This window comes from Mangifera indica, chromosome 5 (genome assembly GCF_011075055.1).
Source record: "Mangifera indica cultivar Alphonso chromosome 5, CATAS_Mindica_2.1, whole genome shotgun sequence".
Classification (NCBI taxonomy): domain Eukaryota; kingdom Viridiplantae; phylum Streptophyta; class Magnoliopsida; order Sapindales; family Anacardiaceae; genus Mangifera; species Mangifera indica.
This window is the reverse complement of record NC_058141.1, coordinates 6,825,867-6,846,295: the sequence shown is the minus strand read 5'-3', so window position 1 is coordinate 6,846,295 and position 20,429 is coordinate 6,825,867. Positions and strand designations below refer to the sequence as shown.

At 32.5% G+C, this 20,429-nt stretch overlaps 1 protein-coding gene across 2 annotated transcripts; it reads right to left on the bottom strand.

The window, feature by feature from the left end:
* Positions 1 to 15,901: 15,901 nt before the first annotated feature.
* On the bottom strand, positions 15,902 to 19,613 carry LOC123217084 (zinc finger CCCH domain-containing protein 17-like). Of its 2 annotated transcripts, XM_044637844.1 has the most exons (3): positions 19,323 to 19,613; positions 18,327 to 18,437; positions 15,902 to 18,136 (listed from the first exon to the last, which is right to left on the bottom strand). In XM_044637844.1, exons 1-3 carry the CDS (start codon positions 19,443 to 19,445, stop codon positions 16,190 to 16,192), a joined length of 2,181 nt encoding a protein of 726 aa, XP_044493779.1. In that variant the 5' UTR covers positions 19,446 to 19,613; the 3' UTR covers positions 15,902 to 16,189. The 2 variants fall into 2 exon arrangements, with proteins under 2 accessions (XP_044493779.1, XP_044493780.1); XM_044637845.1 differs by lacking the exon at positions 19,323 to 19,613 and having other exon boundaries at positions 15,902 to 18,224.
* Between the last annotated feature and the right edge of the window lie 816 nt (positions 19,614 to 20,429).

The following is a 20,429-nucleotide window of genomic DNA, read 5'->3' as shown; positions in this document are numbered from 1 at the left end:
GTATAAGTTACTTTAGGGGAGAAAGTGTAAATCACCTCTTAATTAGAATAAAATAGACAAGAGAGATGCTTTGGAGTAAGCCTTGGGACCAAAAATGAACTATGATATGATTCAGGTTGTAAAATTAATCAAAGAACGAATGAAACAAGCCCAAGATTGTTAGAAGAGTTATGTCAATCAGATGAGACGATATCTGAAGTTTGATTTAGGTAATATTGTCTTTGTGAGAGTAGCCCCTTATTAGTATGTTATGAGGTTTTGAAGGAAAGCTAAACTTGTTTCAAGGTTTGTGATACCCTTTGAATTTTTAGAACATGTAGGTAAAGTTACCTACTAGCATTACTGCGAGCATGGAACAAAATCATAACGTGTTTCATGCTTCATTACTATATAAGTATATTAGCGACCTAAGTCATGTATTGAGGATTGAGGATATGAAGTTGGAGAATAGTTTGGTTTATAAGGAATGTCTATTCCAAATATTAGATTGTCATGTTAAGTAGCTTAGAAACAAGTAGATTCCTTTAGTAAAAGTCTTTTAGAGAAATCATTAGGAGGAAGAGACCACTTGAGAGGTTGAGTAAGATATAAAGTAAAGTTTCCCATAACTGTTTGAAAGAATTTTAAGGACAAAATTCTTTTAAGGCGAAAGAAATGTAGCACCCATAGGTATGCTTAAGGGTATTTTAGCCTTTTGGCCTTATGTGTAATTAATTATGTTTAAATATTCAAGCATATGAAAACCATGATGTACGATTTATGGGGTGACCACAAACCTATGTGTGTTATGGTAAAGGGAAAAATGTAATGGTCATATAGCTTGACACTATCCAACATATTGTCGTAATAGGGGTATCATAAAGGTAATGATTGGCCATATTGTGATATACATGGAGGCTTTGCTTTGCAATAAAGGATTTGTCACTCTTGACCACATGAGAAGATATCTTACATGCGAATGCGGAAAGTCATTCATGATTGTTTGAATTTGTGGCCACAATGGGATGAGGTTATAACCTAATCTATGTAAGTCATTAATGTGTATTTACTAATATCGAGGAACTACTATATGACACATTTCTATGTCTCAACCTCGAGAGATATCGGTTAAGGAAAAGATTAAATTACACGTAACTGTGATATTGTAAAAGCTTATAGAGATGTTTGATGACACTTTATTGTCTAAGTGGTTAATCTTGGTCTGTGTCTGAATTCAAACATTATTGATTCAATAAAGAGTTTATAGGTATTATGAGGCAAGGATCATTTGACGATAATCCTAGAATCGTGGAGAGAGAGAAACGTATAGATGTGTTTTGACTAAAATCATTTGAAGTCAAACAAGTAAGGCTAAATCGTGGATACGAGTCAACTGGCTAAGTTAACATGTGGGTAATGTGTTTTAGTTAATTAAGGATTCTTCAATGTTCTTGTTTGATAGAAAGTTTAGGTTGAGCTGCAATCTTAATTTCAATAGGATTCCTATGCATTAAAACTTCTAATAAATTAAGAGTCTTAATTTAATAAGAACTCTTGAACACCTTATCACCTAAGTGGTTTGAATTCTAACTAACTTAAGATTCATGCATATCTTATAAAAAAACATGTTTAGTTTGAGTCAAAGTTTTAACATCAAGCCAACACATAAATCCTAAACCCACATCATTATGCCTGAAACCTTGTTAATGCAAGCCTCAGTAGCCTTCTTTCTAAATAGCCTCCTATTTCTAAGATCCACTCGATAGAAGACCTAGCAGCCTTCTTTCTAAATTTTCTCTTATTCGTGCTTTGCATGTATACCAAGGTGTCACCTCAAGAGAGTTGGATAGCCATATGAAGTCTTGGAAAAGCCAACAATGCAAGTATAATTTCTAAACATTACATGTGTGTTTAACATGTTCATGAATCTATGCATTAAAATAAGTTTCTTAGATAGGTTTTAGGATTTTTGATCCTTTTAAAAATTTTTAATTTTGCTACGTTGCCAGTTAATGGCATCTTTAAACCCTACAGTAGTATTAGAGCCATCGTTTAAGCATATCTTCATGAAAATATGCTTACAAGTTTTTATTATATTTATATGTCGTTGCATGTAATTGATAAATAATCAAAACCCTAAAATCGGTAAAGTTGATTTGTAATCGTGTTGTCGCACAATTTGTTAAGTTCAAGAACAACATAAAGATGTGTTAACTTTATTAAGTGATTATTCCTAAAATTTTCTTGAGTTTAATTGTTGATGTAGGATTAAATTCAAGGTTAATATCCAGTTTTTCATGTGAGCATGGTTTATGCTACACCATTGCTCACATGATGATTTGTTTACCTTTGTATGAAGGCTTCTAGATTTCTCATCACTAAAAAGTCCAGTGACCAAGGTTAGAAGCACCACTCTACACTATTAGAACAAAAATCAAATAGGGCGGTGTCTTGCACGATAAGTGTACTCTATGTTGTGATGTGTATCTAGACAAAAACTATCGTGCAGGTCAATATAGGTGGTGTCTTGAGCTCCAACCACTAGGACATGGTAGAGTAGCCTTTGCCTTGTCCTGTTCGTGAGGTATGGGTTGGTGTATTGCCATATGACACTTGCCTAGCAATTTTGTCTAGGCTACGCACTGCTCCTGATGTACTCCCTATATCTTGAACTTACGCATGGCTAGACAGTTTTTTTACCTAAACTATGATTATTTTTTGTGCAAATTATGTACGGTGGTCTTCCATCATGTCCTCGACATGCCTCCTGAGATGATTACATGTCGTTCGAGATTGGTAATTAGCTTTTGGTTTGAATTTTGTAGAATTGGAACCAAAACTAAAATTTCCTTAAGTTTTGGGGTTGAATAATTATTTTGCAAAATTTTAGGAGTAAAAAAGTAATTTAACACTTAACTAATTAATAATTAAAATTTAATTTTAATTGAATGTGTATGTATGGGTGTATATATGCATGGTGCCCAGTACATAACAAACAAACCAATGTGAATTATTATTTTATTTTATTTGGGTTGTAATTCTTAAATAGAGTTTGTACGTCTTACCTTATTCCCCTTTCTTTTAGACTAGACTGTTATTTTATTTTTTTAGAATGATGTAACTAAGAAACAAAACCATGTAATTATTGAAGATTAAAGACACAAAAGGACAAATGCAAAGACGAAGACCTAGAGACAAAACATTCACCTAGGTTGCCTAGTCAGACTTCTCTTGTCAAGAGAGGTTTGACATTAGTTATGATAGTATATTGACACATTTTAATTTTATGTTATTAGATGAATATGAATGATTATATTTTTTTGGATATCACCTAACATGTGACATAAAATATGACGCGACCAATTAATTAAAAACCTCAATTTAAATATTAAGTTCAAGGTTAAATTGGTGTCTTCCAATATAATTCCCTAATTAAACCCCTGTTCATTCAACCTTGTTTGCCATAGTGAAGGTACATTTTTACCAAGTGAAAAATTAGGAGATATACATATTGGGTCCAACTTAACTAGTATATTTTGTTTGTTCGTCAAAGCGAAAGTGAAGTATATTAGAGGTATAAATAGAGAAAACATTTGTCAGTATAAGGTGATATGTCATATTTACCTTACTGATACCGAGAGTCATATTTGAGGCTACATGATTTGTTGGATCAAAACTTAGCTTGAGATTATGGGTTTTTAGTAATTAATTTAAAATTTATCTATTTCATTATTCGAACATATTTGCCAAAGTGAAAGGGAGCATAAATGTGATGGGGTCTCGATCCATTAGAAAGTTCATCAGAACTTTTTGAGTACAATAGTGAGGGCTATTTACTTGAGGAAAATAGTAAAAGCACTTTAATTAATTAAATCTATACTTAAAATGAATATTAATTATAAATGAAATTACTAATTATCTTTATTTTTAAATTATAGATCAAATAATCAATATGTCAAACCTAATGTATCAATCCATTCTCGGAAAAGAAAATAGGCTCGATGGAAGCAACTTTATTGATTAGTACAAAAATCTTCAGATTATTTTGCATCAGAAAAAGAGATTGTATATCCTTGAAAGGTCATTACCTAAAGAGCCTGCTCATGATGCCATCCAAGTTGAGAACAATATTTTCAAAAAATATTTTGATGTCTCTGTGGAAATCCAATGCCTCATACTAACTTCTATCACTCTTGAGCTTCAAAAACAATATGAGAAAATAGATGTTCCATCCATACTTGCTCACCTTTAAAAGTTATATAGTACTCGTATGAGGGTTAAAAGATATGAGGTAATAAGTGCTTTATTGATTGCAAACTTTTTGAGGAAGGATAAGTTGGTCTTCATGTGGTCAAGATGATTGGTTATATTGAGAGGTTTGCGAGTTTGGGCTTCATCATGGATAATGAACTTGTCATTGACCTAGTATTGAAATCATTTTCTAAATTATGGGCTAATTTCATTATGAATTTTAACCTATATAAGAAGGAAAAATCCTTGGAAGAGTTGTTGTACATACTTAGGCAGACTAAGCAAGAGGTATGAATAGTAGCTTTAAATAACGTGCTTATGGTTGAAGCCTCAACACCTAAAACCAAAGCTAAAGGCAAATGCAAGGCCAAAGCCAAAGCTAAACCCAAGGCAGAGAAGTAACTTGATACTGCTACTCAGCTAATAAGGGGTATAGGAAATGTGAAGGTTATTTACTTCTATTGTAGAAAAGCTAGTCACTGGAAGAGACATTACAAGGCCTTTCTAGAGAACACGAAAAGAAGGTAGCTAGAGCCTCTACTTTAAGTGTGTTTATCATTGTGATAAACTATTCTCCTTGTTCATCTTAAGTTGTAAGCATAAGATATGGTTCTCATATTTGTTCTAATATGTAGGAATTATAGTACAAAAGATCACTTGCCAAAGGAGAGGTTGATCTACGAGTTAGAAATATAGCAAGCATTGTTGTATTAGCCGTAAGAATTTATTATCTTTGGTTGCCCACTAGGCTTGTTTTAGAATTAAATAATTGTTATTATGTTCCGTCTATTTCTAGAAACTTAATTTCTATGTTTGTTTTAGACAAGGAAGGATATTCATTTTTTATTATTGGTGGTACTATAACCATTAGCTTTAATAATATTATTTATGAAACGATTGATTTGAATAATGGTTTGTACATTCTAAAACTGTATAATGAAATTCTCAATGTGTAAAATAATAAATGTTTGAAAACAAACGAACTAAATACCATATACCTATAACATTATAGGTTAGGCTACATAGGACCGAAACATATATCAAGACTTTTTTAACAAAGAGTCTTGCAATCATTTGACTTCCAATCTTATGATGAATGTGAATCACACCTATTGGGTAAGATGGCCAAAGCACCATTCTTTAGATATAATAAAAGGGCAACTGAATTGCTAAGGATCATTCACAATGATATGTGTGGGCCTATAATAATGTATACTAGATATGGAAATGTCTACTTCATCACATTTACTAATGACTTTAGTAGATATGACTATGTGTTTTTGTTGAAACACAAGTGTGAATACTTTAACAAATTCAAAGAATTCAAGATTGAAGTAGAAAAAAACTTGGGAAACAAATTAAAATCCTTCAAAGTGATAAATAAGTGCTAAATTCAGAGAATACTTGAAAGAACATAAAATAGTCTCTCAACTCACTCCTCTCGATATATCATAACATAGTAGTGTATCTTAATGGAGGAATAGGACTTGATGGAAATGGTTAAGTCTATAATGAGTTTTATCGATCTACCTATATTTGTCTAGGGACATGCTTTAGAGATTGTTACCTATACACTGAACTGTGTCCTATCTAAATCTATTGATTAGGTAAAAGTCTAATGTAGAATACTTGAGGATTTAGGGTTGTGAAGCTTATGTCAAGAAATTGACTTTAAACAATTTAAATACTAAGTTCAAAAAGTGTATCTTTATATGGTACTCGAAGGAAACTAAGAGATACTACTTATACCAACTGGAGGAGTGAAAAGTCTTTGTTACTCGTATCAACATGTTCCTTGAGAAAGAATTTATTCTCGAGAGGACTAGTGGAAGAAGGGTGGAACTCAAGCTCATCACAAGTTAGAAAGAATTTATGACTTAACATAACGACATATTAGTTATCTTTAATGATGAACCTAAGACTTATGATGACACTGTCTCAAGTCTAGATCCTGATAAATGGTTGGATGCCATAAAATTTGAAATAGACTCCATATATAAAAACCAAGTATGGACTTTGGTAGATACATATGAAGAAGTAAAACCCGTAGGGTGTAAATGGTTTAAAAAGAAAACTAACATAAAAGGTAACATGCATACCCATAAAGCATGACTAGTTGCCAAAGATGTCACACAAAATATGACACTGACTATGATAAAACTTTTTCACCAGTCACTATGTTTAAATCTATTAAGATTATGCTTGCTGTTGTTACATACCATGACTACAAAATCTTTTAGATAGATGTCAAAACTACCATATTGAATGGTAATCTTGTAGAGGACATCTATATGGCATAACCCAATGGTTTTATTCTTATTGAATAGACTAATTAAATATACAAGTTATAAAAGCCCATTTATCGGCTTAAGCAAGCTTTTAGAAATTGAAACATTTGTTTTTATAATGTTATACAAAAGTTTGGTTTCGTTAAGAAAGAAGAAAAGTCATGTGTGTATAAGAAGGTCATTGGGAACATAGTTGCATTCTAGTATTGTATGTCAATGACATCTTGATTATTGGAAAAAACATATCAAACTTGCAATCAATAAAAGTTTGGTTAGCCAAGTGTTTCCCCATAAAAGACGTAAGAGAAGCAGCCTACATTCTTAGGATTAAAATTTATTAAGATAGATGACATAGATTATTTGACCTAAGTCAAAACATGTACATAGATTAGGTGTTGAAAAGATTTTGTGTGAAAGAATCCAAGAAATGATTTCTACCTATGTCTCATGGTGTATATATTTCAAATAAAATGTGTCCATTTTCACAATATGAGAAAGATAAGATAAATAGGATTTTATATGTCTCAGCTATAGGATCTATCATATACGTCATGCTATGTATGAAGATTGATGTCTCATATGCTTTTAATGTTTATAATAGATATCAATCTAATCCAGGTGAAAGACATTAGATGGTCATCAAGAACATTCTAAAGTACCTAAAAAGAACTATAGATGTGTTTTTAGTTTATGGAGGGGATTATGAACTCTCTATTAGAGGCTATAGGGATGCCAGTTTCCAAACTGTTCGAGATGACTTTAAATCACAATCTGGGTTTACGTTGTATTTGAATAGTAGTGCAACAAGCTAGAAAAGCTCTAAACAAAGTACAACGGTTGATTCTACAATAGAGTTCAAGTACATTACTATTTTAGAAACGATAAAAGAGGTTGTATAGATGAAGAAGTTTGTAACAAAATTTAAAGCCGTTCCAAGCATTGTTCAGTTGATTAAACTCTATTGTGATAACAATTTCAAGCAATTGCTCAAGCAAAGGAGTTATGGTCTTATCAAAGTCCAAACACATACTTAGATGATATTACTTGATTTGAGATATTGTTTAGTGAGGTGACATACAGATAGAAAAGATTGATATAAATGACAATTTGGATGATCCACTGACAAAGCCTATGTCGTAGTAGAAACATGACAAACATATAGCAGGATTAGGTATTAGATATATGACCAATTAGCAATAGTGCAAGTAGAATATAGTTAGGATAGATGTCCTAAAGCCAATTGATTTGACATTTGTAATTGTAACTTATCTCATTAATTAATTAAAGGATTTACAATTATTCAATTCATATGTTTGTCTATTATATGATTATGCGAATAACATGCCCTTAGAATGGTAGAACTGTGACAAGGGCATAGTTCTACCATTCTAAAGGCATGTTAAATGGTTGTTTCAGAAATGTCCATAATTCTGATATTACAATGACCAAAGGCACATGTAACGGTGATGGGATTATATAGTGTTGAGTGACCTCACCAAAAGATGACAATAGTTCTTAAGTGTCAAAGTTGTTTACTGATAGCTTAATATAATATATGGGGGCATGTTTTAGATATGTTCATCGAACTAACCCCACCAAAGGATATCTATATAGATGTTTGCTCTAGTGTTTATGGAACAAATCCTTTGAAAACTACAGATGCATGTGATCTTTTGACTTGAGGTTACCAAACCATTTCATGTAAAGTTTGTATGGTTTGAAACTATCCAATGTATCATTGTAATATAGGTATAAAAAAGGTAGTAATAGGTCATGTCATGAGATGCATGAAGGCTATGGTTGATCAATAAATGATTTGTCACTTTTGATCACATAAGAAGATATCTCATATACAAATGCTAAAAGACATTTATGACTACTTAAATCTATTACCATAGTAAGATGAGGTTGTAATCTAATTCGTGTAAGTCATTAATGTATATTAGCTCATATCGAATAACTACTGAGATGACACACTTCTATGTCTCAATCTTGAGAGATATCGATTAAGGAAATGATTGAATTACACGTAACTATGACATTATAAAAGCTTATAAAGATGTTCATTGACACTCTATTATCAGGGTGGCCATGACGCTTTACTAGAGACCAATCTTGGTTTATGTCTGAATTTGCCTTATTTAGATATTTTTTTATTCGATAAAGAGCTTATTGGTCACACACATTAGGGATTGATACAAACCAAGAGGCAAGGATCATTTGATGAAAATTTTAAGATCATAGAAAAAAAGAAACGTATGGATGTATTTCAGTTAAAATCATTTGGTATGTATAGTGTCACATGGCATCATGCAAATGCACTACATGGTTTCAACTAGACCCACTTAGGAGTCCAACCAAGTAAGGCCAAATGATGGATACAAGTTAATCGGCTGAGTTAACTCATAGGTAAGATGTTTTAGTTAAACAAGGATTATTCAAAGTCCTTGTTTGATAAAAGGTTTAGGTTGAGTAGGAATCTTAATTACATTAGGATACTAATGCATTAAAACTTTCAATAAATTAAGAGTCTTAATTTAATATGAACTTTTAGTCACCTTATCACCTAAGTAGTTAAAATCCTAACTAACTTAGAATTCATTCACACCTTATAAATAAAGGTGTTTAGTTTGAGTCAAAATATTGACAAGCCAACACATACATCCTAAATACACATCTTCATGTCTAGAACCTTGTTGATGCAAGCTTTCATTGTCATGACCTTCTTTTCACTTTGCTGTGATCTAATTTCCATAAACCAATTGGCAGAAACTTAGTAGTCTTCTTTCTAGATTGCCTGACATTCGTGTTTTGTATTAATACCAAGGCGTCGCCTCAAAATGGTTGGATAATGATATTTATATAACCGAGTGAAGTCTTAGAGGAACCAACAATATAGGTATAATTTTTAAACACCCTATGTGTGTTTAACATATTCATGAATCTACATATTAAAACGAGTATCTTCAATGAGTTTTATGATCTTTGAAAATTTTTAAAATTTTTAATTTTGCTACATTGCCTGTTAATGGTGCCCTAAAACCCTACATAAAGCATGATTGGTTGCCAAAGGTTTCACTTAGAAGTATGACATCGACTATGATGAAATCTTTTTGCTAATCATCATACTTAAGTCTATTAGGATTATACTTGCTATAGCTACAAATTATGACTATGAAATCTTTCAAATGGATGTCAAGACTGTATTCTTGAATATTAACCCTATAAAAGACATATATATGGTGTAACTCGATGGTTTCATTCTTGCTATACAAGCAGACAAAGTATGCAAGTTGGAAAAGTCCATTTATAGACTTAAGCAAGCTTTGTGAAGCTAGAATATTCATTTTGATAAAGTTGTTTATAAGTTCAGATTCATAAAAAAAAAAGATAAACATGTGTGTATAAAAAGGTCAATGAGAGTGTGATTACATTTTTGGTATTGTATATCAATGACATCTTAATTATTAGAAATGATATACCAAACTTGCAATCGGTAAAGACTTGGTTATCCAAGTGTTTCTCCATGAAATACTTAGGGGAACCAACCTATATTCTTGGGATTAAAATTTATTGAGATAGAGAGCGTAGACTACTGGGCCTAACTCAAAGCACATACATAGACAAGACTAAATTTTATATGGAAGAATCCAAGAAAAGAAATCTACCTATGTCCTATAGTATATATCTTTCAAAAGATATATATCCAAGTACACAATTTAAGAGAGATAAAATGAGTAGGATCCCATATGCCTCAGCTATATGATCATTCTTATATGTCATGTTATATATAAGGATTGATGTCTCATATGCCTTAAGTGTTTGTAGCATATATCAATCTGATCTAGGTAAAAAATACTAAATAACTGTCAAAAACATCTTAAAGTACTTGAAAAGGACTAAGGATGTGTTTTTGGTTTATAAAAGGGAATTTGAACTTATTGAAGAGGCTATAGTGATACTAGCTTTCAAACTGATTGAGATGATTTCAAATCCCAATCAAGGTTTGTGTTTTGTTTGAATGCTGGTGCAATTAGTTAGAAAGCTCAAAGGAAAGTATAATGGTTGATTCTACAATAAAGTTTGAGTATATTACCTTCTCAAAAGCAACAAAATATATTATGTGGATCAAGAAGTTTATGATTGAACTTAGAATGGTTTTAAGTATTATCGAACCAATTGAGAGATTACGTAGGCAAAAGAGTTATAACCTCATCAAAGGTCTAAACACATACTTAAATGATATCACCTGATTTGAAAGATTATTCAACGAGGTGATATACAGATAACAAGGATTGATATAAATGACAATTTGACTAACTCAGTGATAAAGCCTTTGTCGCATTAAAAGCATGATAAGTATGTAACCAAGTTTGACATAAATATATAACAAATTGGCTATAGTGCAAGTGGAAGATTGTTAGGGTAGATGCCCTAGAGCCAATCGAATTTGGCATTTGTTGATGTAATTTTATATTTATTATTAATAAAAGGATTTATTGTTATTTAATTCATATGTTGTTTATTTATATGATCGTATGAATAATATGTACTTAGAATGGTAGAACTGTGGCAAAGAGATTAAACAACTAATTATGAGAACCTTATATACACATTAAGTGGTCATTCTAGAAACATATGTAATCTTGACATTGCAATGAATAAGGGTATATGCAATGGTGATAGGATTATCATAGTGTTAAGCAACACCACCAAAAGTGGCAAAAATTCTCACGTGTTAAAGCACTTATAGACAGCTTAATACAACACATGGGTGCACATTTAGATGCGTTTATTAGACTGATCAGACCATTAGTTTCCATATAGATGGTTGTTCCAATATCTATGAAATAAATCCTTTAAACACTGTAAGTGTATGTGATCCTTTAACTTGAGGTTGTTAAATCTTCTTGTGTAAGGATTGACATGGTTTAACGCTATCCAACATACCGTCGTAATTGGGGTAATTATATAGATAGTAATTAGCCATATCATGAGATATATGAAGGCTATTATTAATCGGTAAAGTATTCATCATTTTTGAGCATATGAGAAGATATCTCACATGAGAATACTGAATGACATCTATAACTGTTTAAATTTGTGGTCATAATAAGATAAGGTTGCAATTTAATTTGTGTCAATCATTGATGTGTATTAGTTCATATAAAGGAACCACTAAGATAAACATATTTCCATGTCTCTGCCTTAAGAGATACTAGTTAATGAAAGGATTGAATTACACATAAATATGATGTTGTAAAAGCTTAAGAAATGTATATTGACACTCTATCATCTGAGTGGCTATGATGTTTTACTGGAAGCCAATCTTAGTTTGTGTCTAGATTCATCCCTGATCCAAACATTATAAGCTCAATAAAGAGCTTATGGGTCACCCTAAATAGGAGTTTAATCAAACTCAGAAGAGTAAATTATTTATTAATAATCTTGGTGTTGAGAGAAAGACCACAAATGAACTAGGTTTGCCTAATGGGTTGAGAAGACTTGATTTGACCATGTCTTGACCAAGTGACAGTTGTGCACTTAGTAAGAGAGGTGTCGACCATGCAAATGCATGATGATAATTGACACCATGAAGAGAGAGAACATGTCGGTCGACACACACTCATAATGTCAACTGTGAAAGTTTTCCTTCATCATGCCAAACAACACACATTTTTGTGCCAATCATGCAAGTCTTGACTATGCAGACCAGCATATATATGTGTTCCAGTTGTCCAAGCTCTAGCCATATTGGCTGGTAACACAAGTGATGTCGGTCGTGCAAATGGCTTGATGAATGCTAGTTGGACAATCTTTCACACTAGTCAATCTGTGTGTTAAGAATGCCATACATGCTTAGAATTTCAGTTATGCTTAGATACCTGCACATACATAAGGCATGCTTTTTTGTGTAAATTAAAAACAAGCATATACATAATGCATATAAGCCCTAGCCGCTAGTTCTGTACTCTTTCCTTTTGCTATGAATAGTAATTCTAGTCAAGAGCCCTAGCAACCTCTTCGTCTAGATTTTTTCTTTCCTGTTTGTGTTCTGCATGGATATCAAGATATTGTCCTGTAAGGGTTAGATAACATAATTTTTGAATGAGCAATCAACAGAAATATAAATCTAAAAACACCCTATGAGTATTTTGTATGTTCATACATATTATGTTTAAAACGAGTACTTGGTTGGGGTCTATAGAATTATTTGTTTTTTAAATTTAATTTTCACTGTGTTATCGATTATTGACCCCTTAAAACCCTATACTAGTGCCCATTCTCCATTAGTAATGTCATCCTAGATGACTAATGTTAAATGATGTACATCAATGTCTCAAACGCCTAGTGAAAGCATATGACTTCTCCTATGTCTAACATAACTGCATCCAGTACATTTGTTAATCAAGTTTCAAACTAAGGATATCCTATCACATGAGGAATCAAACCTCATGCCTCTCCCAATATTACACAAGCATCTTAGAAGCTAAGATGTCCAGCGTCAGAGTCTGTATGAGCATCCCAAATGCTAAGACGCACACTGCCAAGTGCAAATAAATCATATGAGTATTAAGGTCACATAGACTTGCCTTAATGTTTTCACTACCATCCTATACACAACTTGGTGGCAAAAACAGGATATACATCATTTTGTATTTTTGACTCATATCTACTCTAATTAGGGTTTGTGTCATTGTTCACATAGTTCAACACCCCCAAATATCCATCTCAGTCTTTTTTTCCTTAATTAGGGCTTTTTTATACTCATTTAATCTTTACCACAAAACATAAGGGTAAAATAGTCATTTTTCATTGCATGAACAAATGTCCATTACCCTTGTTTCACGTTCATTCACATTGCCCATGAAATAGCACTTTTATACATATAACATGCAAAAAGGCAATTTACATATCAAATTGAACATGCATTGATGTTATAAACAAAACCAAATAATAATCTCCACAATAAAAAGTCTCTAAACATCATCCACAAAATACATAGTGCATAAACAATAAAAAGCTCAAAATACATAAACAATGTCTATATATCCAAAATGACCAAAATACGCCTTACCTCATGCAACATCTTAAGAAGACTAACTAGTTTCTCTGTCGCCCTGTTGATTCATAAACTTTCCTATAAAACCATAACAAAGACAACAATAATCTTAAACATACTTGCAGGCGTTGTTACATAACGAGAACATTCACAACTTTCAAAAAGAAAGAAACCTAGTTCAAAGAAAAAAATGTTTGTGAAGAGAGCTTTCAAGAGTTAAAAAAGAGATTGACTCTAGCTGTAGTCTTAGCATTACTAAAGGATGGTTTATAAAGGTGAATACAAGAATAGCTTACAATCCATATATACTATATAACATTCATTTAACCCAAAATTATATATAATATTCTCCTCATCTCTAACCTTCCAACAAAACCATAGAATAAAGACCTTAACCTATGCTCAAAGTTTCATTAACAATATCTTTGACTTAAAACCCAAAATTAGGCAAGAAAAATCATTATATGCAGTTATTTAGATCAATCTTAATACACAAATAAGGTAATGTTCTATTTTACATTGATAAACAATTGAAGGTTTAAAAAAAAAAATGTGCTTTCATGTTTCTAGGTTAAATTTGATGAATTATATATGGGTTTGATGATTTAGTTGTGTGAATGCATTGAAAAAGGACTTGAATTGATTTTTTTAGGTGAAATAGGCATCATAAAAAAAAAATTTTAACTAGATTTTGACATGTGTAATATTAAATAGAACATGTACTGTGTGCGTACATGGTTAAAAGGCCCCTGAAACTAGGGAAAATTATTTTTAAAAACTCAAGAACTGGGGAATAATAACAAGGGCCCCCAATAACTAAGGACAATTACTATATGTAATAACAAGGTTCGTAATAGGGGATAATAAAATTTTACTATGGATTATAGGGGATAAGTGTAAGAGTTATATGCATAATTTGAGGTAAGGTAAGAGTTTTGAACAAATAGCAGTAAGAGGACATTTAGTTTAGGTAATATTTTATTACCAAAATAGAAAGATTACTTTGAAGATAGATTACTTAGAATATTACTAGGTATAAATGATTACTATATTTGATAAAATTTGATAGGTATAAATAACTATTGTGTTTGGTTAAAGGTAATAAAAGAATACTAGTAAATTTTTTACTTAAATGCCTTTGAATATAATTATTTTTAAATATTTTTATATTATTTGTTATATTAATAAAAAAAAAATTTATTTTTGTCTTAAAAAATTAATAAATAATAACATAATTATAATAAAATCAAGATTATCTGGATAATTTTTAAATACTTAAGGTGGAGGTGATAATCAGATTACCATATATATTACCTGTCACGTCAGCATTGGTAATAGAAGATTATTATAATATTTTATTATTGACAAATCAAACAAAAGAATAAAAGATAGATTACCAAGGTAATCTTTTAAATACTGTAACCAAATGGCCTCTTAAAAATTTTTCTAGTGCATGCAGTCTGTATGCAATACACATAAAATTACAAGTCTACTTTTATAGAGTATGCATATTGGAATACAATAATATTATATACACAACTTATGTATATAATTTTATGTATAAATAATGATATATCATCATATAATTAGATATTATTTTATTTTTAATTTTTAACTGTCCAATCACATGTAACATGTTATTGTTTGTGTATAAAGTTATGTATAAAAATTATGCATATAACATTATTTATTGGAATATTATTAGCTCCTTTGTTTACTTACCAGTAATAGCTCATTTGTTTACTTACCACTAATAAAAATAATAAAATATCTCTAATCCCCCATTATGCATGGTAACATTTATTAAACACTCTAGTATGCTTAGCAATTTTCCCCATTTCTTGGGTTGTTTTTTTTTTTTTTTTTGGAATTTTCCCAAAATTTTGGGGGGTTAAATTTTTCCCAGTATGTGTACCACATATCATCTAAATTCAGTAAAAATTCGTCTATGTTGCATAATTTGACAAAAAATTGCTTCAGCTACATCCAAATATATTCCTACTCTTATTTAATTACCCAAAAACAAAAACAAAACAAAAAAAAACATTCTTCCCCTTCAATTTCAACCGCATTCATAATTAAATCACTAAAACATATAATTTAATAATATAATCAAAAGTAAATGGTGAGAAATTTACTTTTGGTCACAAGTTCTTAAAAGAGAACTTAGTACAATTGAGAAAACATCATATGGCCATTGGCATGTCTCATGGTCCATCTTTTTCTGCAAATTTACTCTTCATTTTCAATTCATTTATTATCATTCAATTTAAATTATAAAATATGTATTAAAGTTTAAGGAAACAGGAGAAAGCAAAGGTTGCCAAGTAAAAAACTAAAGAATTTTCCTTATTATCATTCTACTGTTACAGTCATGCACCAAGCAACCACCATGAATTATGGCTACAGCAAAATGCCTCAATATGAAGAAAGATCCTTATCCAATCAGTTATAAATACATCAGAAAATGTTTCAATTCATACAACAAAACTTAATATCCCTAGTTCTATGAAATTTAACCAGTCAAACAAGTACCAACCTAATTAACTTAAAGGGTTCTCCAAGACCACAAAACATAGGAAAAACCAGAAATGTGCTCCCTCGTTCCTCAAGAGAACATAATGCCTATCTTCTTAGCAAAGTCATCTGCATCTTCATCATCTAAATATTCTTCTCCTGCCTCTGCATTATCACCTTCTTCAAAATTATATTCTTCATCACGCTGCTCATATTCATCCTCCCCATCCTGCTGATCATCACCTTCAAGCTCATGATCTTCCACTGTTTCATCACTCCCAATCATCCCTTCTTCTGGCTCAAGCTCACTTCCATTATTTAACTGGGAAGGCTCATCATGGTTGGCTTCATTTTTCCCTTCAGTTTCTCCGAAAGCATCAGCCTTTGAAGATTTTAGTTCTTCCCTATTATTGACTGCTTCTTTAAATACAGTGGAAACAGCATCTTGCTTTGCTCCTGCTACTGCTGTATTACAGGAGCTACCAACAAAATTCTCCTTTCTCTCTTTCTGATTATTGTTATCCTCAATGATTGATAATATTCTTTCACTGGCAGCTGGACCTTCAGCTTTTCTTTTTCCCTTCAGAATCTCGCTTAGGGGTATTGGCCCTGTAAATGAAAGCTCACCATCATATTTTTGATGACTCTCTAAGTTTTTTCTTTTTCCAAGAAATTTCTGCTCCTTAATCTCAGCATTCTTCCCAGTTTTTAGCTCTGCAAGACTTTTGGGACCAGCAAAATCAGCATTAATGTCATCCATTATTTCTCTTCTCATACAGGGACCCCTGAGATTCCTTCCTATGTTGTTGTAATCCACTTCTACCCTTTCTTTTATTCTGTCTCGGAGCCTCCCCTGATGGGCAGCCTGAGGCTTACCAGGTGACACAAGACCCCTATTCCTTCCCCTGTCCATCTCCCTTGATAAGTGCAAATCATTGCCACTGACTGGAGATCTCCTGGGAAGCTTTATTCTACCATGGAGGCGACTGCTAAGAGAGCTCTCAAAAGTTGATAAATGCTGTGAGTCCCGTCGAGAAGAATTCTGATGGCTTTGCTCTTCAACCTGGTCATCAGGAGAATAATCAAGACTGACGACTGACCTTAAGCCATTAACCCTCCTATGCTTTGACAAACGATATCTTAGATCTGATTCATTAATTTGACCAGGGCTCTGAGTCTTAGAGAAACTCCTTTCTAGATGAGATGAAGCTACTAATACTGTGTCTGATGAACCTGTGCCTTGTTCCCAAGCATACTGCCCCTGTATGCGGTCAATGTCAGCCATTGAATTGTAATCCATGGAGTGACCCATCTCATATTCATTTACAGAATTCAAGTTCCTTCCTTCATGACCTCTTGTTCTCCCATATTGCTCTTCATTATGGTAATAATTAGAGCCTCTGAGCTCATCATCAACAAGAACATCAAACCCAGGAGAGGTCTCCCTTAAAAACTCCTCAGTGTCCTTCCCATGCTGAAAAACTTGATCATCTGAAGCATGAGCCTGATGCAAACGACTAGAACGGCTCAAAGAGTTACCACTGATGACAGGAGCTACATTTTTTGCTTTATATCGAGGAAACTCAACACCACTAGCCAAAGGTGGTGGTGCATCCCTTTCAATTCTTGCAGTGATTCTAGGTAAGGAAATTTCAGTTTTTGGAGCAGGCTTATTACCTTCAGCGGGTAGTACAACTGCCTTCAAGACATTTTTCAGTGGAACCTTCAGCTCCTGGGTGCCATTTTGAAGGACACCAAAAACCTTCTTTGATGACGGAAGTTCAGTAGCAGGGGCAATTGCTGGCTGCTGTGGGGCTTTATTAGTTGTAGGATTTGATCCATGCATAAAAGCACATCTATCACCTTTAAGGCACAGCCCCTTTTGAAAGAAAATGCACGGAACCATTTGTTTCCCTGGATTGTGAGAAGTGTGGGTTGCAGGTGCTGCAGCTGTTGCAGGAGCTGCAGCTGGGTGCATCGAAGAGAAAGTGGATCCAGTCGAGGCTGCTGTTTGGGTTCCTAACAAACCATCAAGGGGCTGACAAGGAAAACATCAAGATTCCACATTAAAGATGCAGTTGAGATAACTGGAACTTATAAACAATCCAGCAGAACTCCCAGTTTCACTGTCCTCCAATTGTTAAATCAATCAAAAACCTTTCACTTCAATAACGTATTTAATACTAAATCAATAGAAAAAAGTTAACTCAGAAGGAGGATCAACTCACTGGATGCCGAAACCCGCACTTGGGATTCAAGCAATTACCATGCAACCAGAAATAACAATCCCTGGGGTTAACTCGGGCATATTCACTATGGCGATACTCACATTCACTACCCTGTTGAGATATAAGAAAAGGAGAAAATCAAACAATTCAGTGATCACTGATGTTGTAAGACTGACAAACATGCATATAAAAAAATTGCATAAAAATATACCAAAAGGAGGGAAACAACTCAAAAAGAGTGCATTCCGCAAGACAAATTGATATATAGTATAATAAAAAAATTTTAGCAAAAGTTATTTTTGCAGGAATACTAATTTTTTTAATCCAAAAATTAAATTTAAAAAAAAAAAAAAACGTCGAACTCTCTAATGAATTAAACCATATTAGAATCAAGGAAATATTATAGGATCCTACAAGCTTGGTAGTCAAGAAACTTCTGGGGTCTAACAGCTGAAGTAATTAGTTCCAGCGGCTTTTAAACTGACTTCTTGATTAAAAATCAAAGGTCTCAACCACTAAACCAACGTTGGGAGCTTTTATACATTCATTTAAGGATAGATTATTTATTAAAAAAGAGAAACAATGGTAATGGAATCAAGTGAATCATTGATTATACTATATTCTACAACTTGAATAAACTCCAAAAGAGATTCTAAACCTTAATTTCCGAAAAACAGTTGTGTTTTTGTGAACATCTAAGCAATATCTACTAACATTAGATTCACTAGAAAAATTATCGCGAATCAGTCTATCTTTTGAGAAAATTAGTTCATCATGAATGAAAAATAATATATATAATAAGATAACGTACCTCCAGAATTTTTCGAAAAAGATTACCATTAAATTGTAAGATTTCATCGAAGCAATTCAACATCATTCAAAACCAAAGATCCAATTCCCATTTCCGAGGTAAAACAAAGAATACAAATCTGAAACCCTAGTTAGATCCCAAACATCTTAAAAATCCTAAAGAAAAGGAAAGACAAGTAAATGAACCTTTTTGCAGGTTAAAGGAGAAGCAAGAAAGTAAACGCAATCAGTGTTTCTCTTTAAGGCTTCTTCTTCAGGAGATACTTGCGGCTGCAATTGCTGTTGTTGTTGCTGAGTTGCCCCGACCATGGCAGTTGTGTCTATTGGTTGTTGATCAAAATAGAATATCTAAAAAAATCCAAAACAAATTAAAAATATATCTATATATATATATATAAAAGAAGAAGAAGAAGAGGAGCCGGTGATAAAGTGGAGAAGAGACGGCATTGGGGTGGGGGGTGTTGTGTCATAGATGTAATAATTTTAAGCCAAAGGACTAATTCCCACCTACAGTAGGTGGTGGTCAAGTTTTCCTTATTAATTTTAAAAATTTCATTTACCCACCTGTTAAAAATTAACTGAATCTATTAGTTATATTATTTCCCCCTCTAAATCTTAAAAATTATCAATTTCTCCCAACCCAAATTTTAAAAGATAGTATTTTCCCCCTAGGGTCAGATTCAAATTTTCGACGTTATTTCTTCCTCTTCAACGCCTCTAGGGGACGCCTCTTCCTCTTCGATGCGACCTCTTTTCGGTAATTGTCTTGGAAATAGTCGTCAACAAAGACGAGCTCTTTGTCAATGAGAAGTCTTTATCGTCGATGACAAAAACGATTCGTTTTCGTCGATGATCGTGCCCAGGATAACCGCAGGAAGGAGACTGTATCAGAGAGGAAGAGACATCGCTTAGAGGTCGCCGAAGAAAAAGAAACGACGTCAAAAAACTAACTCTAAAAAATTGAAAATCCTAAGGGAAAAATGCTATCTTTTAAAATTTGGATTGAGATAAATTGTTAGTTTTTAGACTTTAGAGAGAAAATAAAATCAAATTTAAGTTTATTTTTAATAATACAAACAAAATAATAATTTTACTCTTAAAACTGTTAATTTTAATCGATCACAGATAGATAAATGAGATTTTTAAAATTAATAGGGGAAAAATGGGATAACAACATACCTTGGGTGGGAAATAGTCTTTTTGGCCTAATTTTAATTGAAGGTTGTGAGTTGAGATGGCTGAGTAGAAGTTTTGAGTTGAGTTGCCTCGGGATTGTGCTGCGTTGCGTTCTGT